Below are 5,000 nucleotides of genomic sequence, written 5' to 3' on the forward strand. Positions count from 1 at the left end.
TAGAGCTACTGTCGAAAGTCACTGTGAAGCAACTCTAGGCAATATCAAAGTTCCCGACCTTGACTTTGATGATGATGTTGCTATTCTATCTGAGTCTCTGGAAACCCTAGTGGCAGCTCTTTATACATTTAGCAATGAAGCAAAGCCCCTGGGACTAGAGGTCTGGACCAAGAGCAAGATCCAGGACTTTGGGGGCCTACTAGGGGATCCAGTTCAGTCAGTACGTGCTTGTGGTGAGAACATCAAAGTCACAGAGAGCTTTATGTACCTCGGTAATGCAGTTCATGACTCCAGGCTGTCAGACCAAGAAGTCAGTAGACAGATTGGGCTAATAGCACTCTCGACGAGTATTTGGAGATGCTGGTACTTGTGCAGAAGGACCAAGCTACATGTCTTCAAGGCCCTGATACTGCCAGTTTTACTATTCGGTAGTGAAACCAGGATACTATCTTGTGCTTTAAAATCTTGTTTTTAAGCCTTTTGTAACAGGTCCTTGCACCGGATTATGGGATACAGTTGGTGGGACCATGTGTACAACCAACAGTTGCACCATAAGACTGGTACAGGGACCTGTTACCTGCACAATCTGAAATCACCAACTCAGGCTATTTCACACAGACAACCCTGGATGGAGGAGGCCTGTGGGACAACCTATGAAGTCATGGCTTGAGGAGATACATCAAAACTGTCATGAAGAGCTAGAAATTGGTCTGGCCCTTACCTGGCAGCTTGCCATGGAGAACCCTTGTAGGGGAAAATGAAGGGTGGATGCGGTTGTGCACCCCCAACAGCATTAGCTCCCCAATGATGATGAATGACTGTGTTTCTACCATAAATGGGTAATCAAACAATTCAGAATAAACATAATTGTATATTCTTTAGTCAAGCTATGCCAGGATTTTAGACTCCTTGGTGTACAAAATGTATAAAGCATTTGTTGCTACCATAAAAAGGATAATCAAACAATTCAAAATAAACATATTTATATATTTCACTGCTATTAACTGGCAAATAAAAAAACATCTTTAGATGGTCTCTTCATATCCTAAATCTTCTTGAGCATATTTTCTTCACGTATGTTTCATCTAATTTTCTATTAACTCTGTGACTGGCAGTATGCAATAATTTCTGTAAAGCAGAAAAAGAGGATAAAAAAATGTCATATGTGTGTATATAATAATTTTCTAATAAATAACATGAGTGCTATTTACAGCCTTTTCCTGTATCTGATTTCAATCTTATCAACGAAATGGAGTGACCATACTTACTCTTTGCTATTTCCTTGTACCCAAGAGCTGCAGGAGCATTTGGTTCCTCTGTTAAGAAATTCTGTCCATGATCACAAGCACGAGCAATCCTGGGGTCTAATGGTAATTGTCCTAACAATGGTAAACCTGATTCTGCAGCAAGCTGAGTACCTCCTCCAGTTGTTGGTGGGAAAATTGCTGTTTCTGTCTGAAATGACAAATAATAATCAAGGAAAGGCTGAAGTATTATCAATATATCTATCTATCTATCTATATATACATATATCTATATATCTATATATATATATATATATATATATATATATATATATGTATATAAATATAAATATATAATACATTAAATGCAGTCCACTTGTTAGAATATAAAGACAACACAATGTCTTCATAAATGTATACAAATACTTGTCATTTAACTCAATGCCACCGGGAAAATGCTGTGCTCATTTTTTTTTTTTTTTTTTTGTGAAATGTCTGCACATAGATGGCCCTGCTTGTCCTTACCCTTAAAGGAGTCAATTAGTAGACCTTGTAACATTACCTTTCACCTTACATCTTTAGCTGAATTGGCGGGAATTTTTTTTACTATTGCTATGAATAATGGTGGTGTTATTTTGATTACAAATATTATAGTTACTATGATATTATTGACATTAGTAACAGCAATATAAAATAACATAAAATATTTTTGAAAATCAGGGAAATGGGTAAACACAGGCAGTACTCGTAACTGGCTCACTGTTGACTTAGTATAAGTGTAGCCATCTATGTGTAGAAACAATCAATAAAGTAAACTCACAGTGGGCATGGCATGTACGTACATGCCATGCCCATCTGCTTTGGGCTAATACAAACATTTCATACTTACCTTGCATTTTGGGCATACAAATGTAGTCATGTTTTCAATTATACCAATAATTGGAATGTTCACCTTTCTGCAGAATGTAATTTCTTTTCGCACATCAAGGAGAGCAACTTCCTGGTGGTAGAAAACAGATAACATTAATATATCTGTAATAATCTGTATTCCTTCTCAATCTTTTTATTCCTTTCCTTCTTAGTATCTAATTTTATCATCTGTTCTTTTCATGTATATATCATGAGCCATAACTGAATACCAGTGAAGCCCTAAAATTATCTTTTAAGGGATGCATTTATTTAATCATTATTATTATATATATAATTGAGTAAGCATTTCCAACTTTAACCCTTTTATTTGTTTCTTATACACACACACACACAAAATAATAATAATAATAATAGAAAAAAAAATAATAATCATAAATATTTTCTTAACATAGAATAGTAATATAATATAATAATAATAAAAAATATAAATAAATAAATAAATAAAAAGAGGAAAAAATTAGGATGTATAGCTTACGCATGACATACTTGGACCAACATGGACCACGTCTCATGCCACTAAGATAGTCAGTGTCATGACTTGTCCGTTCAATATTTTCTACACATTAATTCTATATCTCAAAACCTATGGTTTTTTTTGTGTAAAATAAATAACAATATCTCTTACTTTTATGTGAAAAAAATAAGAGATATTGACAAAAAAACATGACCCGAGCATAAGGTAGAAGGAATCTTTGTCTCATCAAATAAAAATTGAAGAAATCTGTATAAGTTTCATGGTTTTCATGGTAATTTTACCTAATTTATTTCCCTCTAAAAATTTCTCTACAGCTTCCTTGTGTAAGTACTAACCTACTAAGATAAATCTGAAACCATCAAAAAAATTGCTACTTAAACTTATGGGTTCAAGCCTAAAGGATATAAATATCTTGCAAAATTACATTTGTGGTTGTTTAGAACATTACCTTATCAAATAGAATCCACATGAAAATAGTTATTGTAAAATCTTCCAAGGAATGTTCTATCACATCTAACTGAACTTATACTATCTGAATCCAGAGTTTCTATTTAGTAATAAATAGAAACTTAAATAACATAATACAATAAGATATCTGGAACAAATCTGTGATTGAATTATCAATCAACAAACAACTCCTTAGATCTTGCATTCATTCATAAATACTAATTCTAAAGCTAAAGCTAATCAATGGTAAATAATAAATAACTAGGTCAATTTTTTTGCATGAACATGACAAACATTTCATTATTATTGCAATTATTATGAGAAGTAACTATGGTTAACTTTAGCAAGGAGGTTTAGTTTGGTAAAGTTATGAGGACCATTTGTTTTTTACTTTATCTTTTAGAGCAGTGATTTCTGCTCCTTACCCCTTTATCCTTGCATGATTGAGACTGTCAGCAGTGGCTGCTACTTTTGGTTACACTTATTTAACAATAAAAATGGAACAAGGTTGATTTTATTCAGGAAAAAAGGAAAGGAAAGGAAAGGAAAGGAAAGGAAAGGAAAGGAAAGGAAAGGAAAGGAAAGGAAAGGAAAGGAAAGGAAAGGAAAGGAAAGGAAAGGAAAGGAAAGGAAAGGAAAGGAAAGGAAAGGAAAGGAAAGGAAAGGAAAGGAAAGGGAAGGGAAGGGAAGGGAAGGAAGGAAGGAAAGGAAAGGAAAGGAAAGGAAAGGAAAGGAAAGGAAAGGAAAGGAAAGGAAAGAAAAGAAAAGAAAAGAAAAGAAAAGAAAAGAAAAGAAAAGGAAGAAAACAAAAGAAAGAAAGAAAAAGCCTCAAGGTGCTTTTCACTCCTAATGTAGTAATGGAGTAGCTCTTCAATTATTTTTTTTTACATTTTTAGGAAAAATTAAAATAAGCACTTCTTCTACATTTCTTTCTCTTATGAGAAAATAAAACTGAAATTAAAAAGTCTGCAAATATACTGCCTGACCAATTCTTTACTAATTAAAAGATGTCCCATCATTATTGGTAAAAATTGTGACCAAAGTAGAAAACTGTGAACTTAGATATTTGGATTTATGAGTTACAAACAATTACCTCTCCCATTCATCCTCTATATTCATTATCATTATCTTCTGATAAAATGTATCTACAGTATATACAAAAATTATGTACAGTGTACTAAATAATAATTTCACATTTATATTGGCATACTGCTTTAGCAGTAGTGAGCTGGAGGGGTGTAACATTTTTCAACACATCCTTTTATCATTGTTTATTCAAACAGGTGACTAATTTTAAAATTTGTTAGTACTTAATGAGCAAGTATCTTTTACAAAGATAAATGTTCTTGTTATATGTTATATGTTTTTGTTCAATGATCCACAAGTGCTTAATCACCAAGAAGTCAATTACTAGTCCTACCTATCTCACCTATTTACCATCATCCTATAATTTCCAGAAAGGTTCTTTATAATCTTCTTAATTGGTAATAGTAGTGTCAATAATATTAATACTAATAAAGATAACAACATTGATATTAATAATATTAGAAATATTATTAGATAATATTATTAGATTTTAGATATTATTAGATAATATTAGATATCAGGTGAGCTCACATAGATGTCTGAGCATTTGTAGAGTCAACTACGTTCATCTGTTTTTGAAAATAGTAAAAGGTGAATACTTCAGAGTATAAAACAGTAACTTCAGATTATGCAGCAGAAACTTATAAATCACCAAGTATATAAGTAACATCTAAATCTGACCTCTCTAGGAAAAGCCATAAATATTCCCAGAGCTTGCAAATACCCCCAAAACTTCTAAAATGGTCTTATCTCATGGCATATTTTATCAATACAAGTGAATGCATTCAGCTATTGTTTTAATATATCAGCCAAATATG

General features: G+C 32.5%; 1 protein-coding gene across 1 annotated transcript in view; it reads right to left on the reverse strand.

Annotated features, from left to right (window-relative positions):
* Positions 1–972: 972 nt before the first annotated feature.
* Positions 973–5,000, reverse strand: part of LOC125033582 (cytosolic Fe-S cluster assembly factor nubp1-like) — an 18,372-nt gene continuing 14,344 nt past the window's right edge. The window contains exons 7-9 of the mRNA XM_047625216.1: positions 2,134–2,244; positions 1,269–1,455; positions 973–1,128 (exon numbers count right to left, since the gene is read on the reverse strand). Of these exons, the coding sequence (XP_047481172.1) occupies positions 1,097–1,128; positions 1,269–1,455; positions 2,134–2,244 (330 nt within the window). The 3' untranslated portion in view covers positions 973–1,096. The remainder of the gene's footprint in view (positions 1,129–1,268; positions 1,456–2,133; positions 2,245–5,000) is intronic.

The sequence above is a fragment of the Penaeus chinensis genome, chromosome 16, assembly GCF_019202785.1.
Source record: "Penaeus chinensis breed Huanghai No. 1 chromosome 16, ASM1920278v2, whole genome shotgun sequence".
NCBI lineage: Eukaryota > Metazoa > Arthropoda > Malacostraca > Decapoda > Penaeidae > Penaeus > Penaeus chinensis.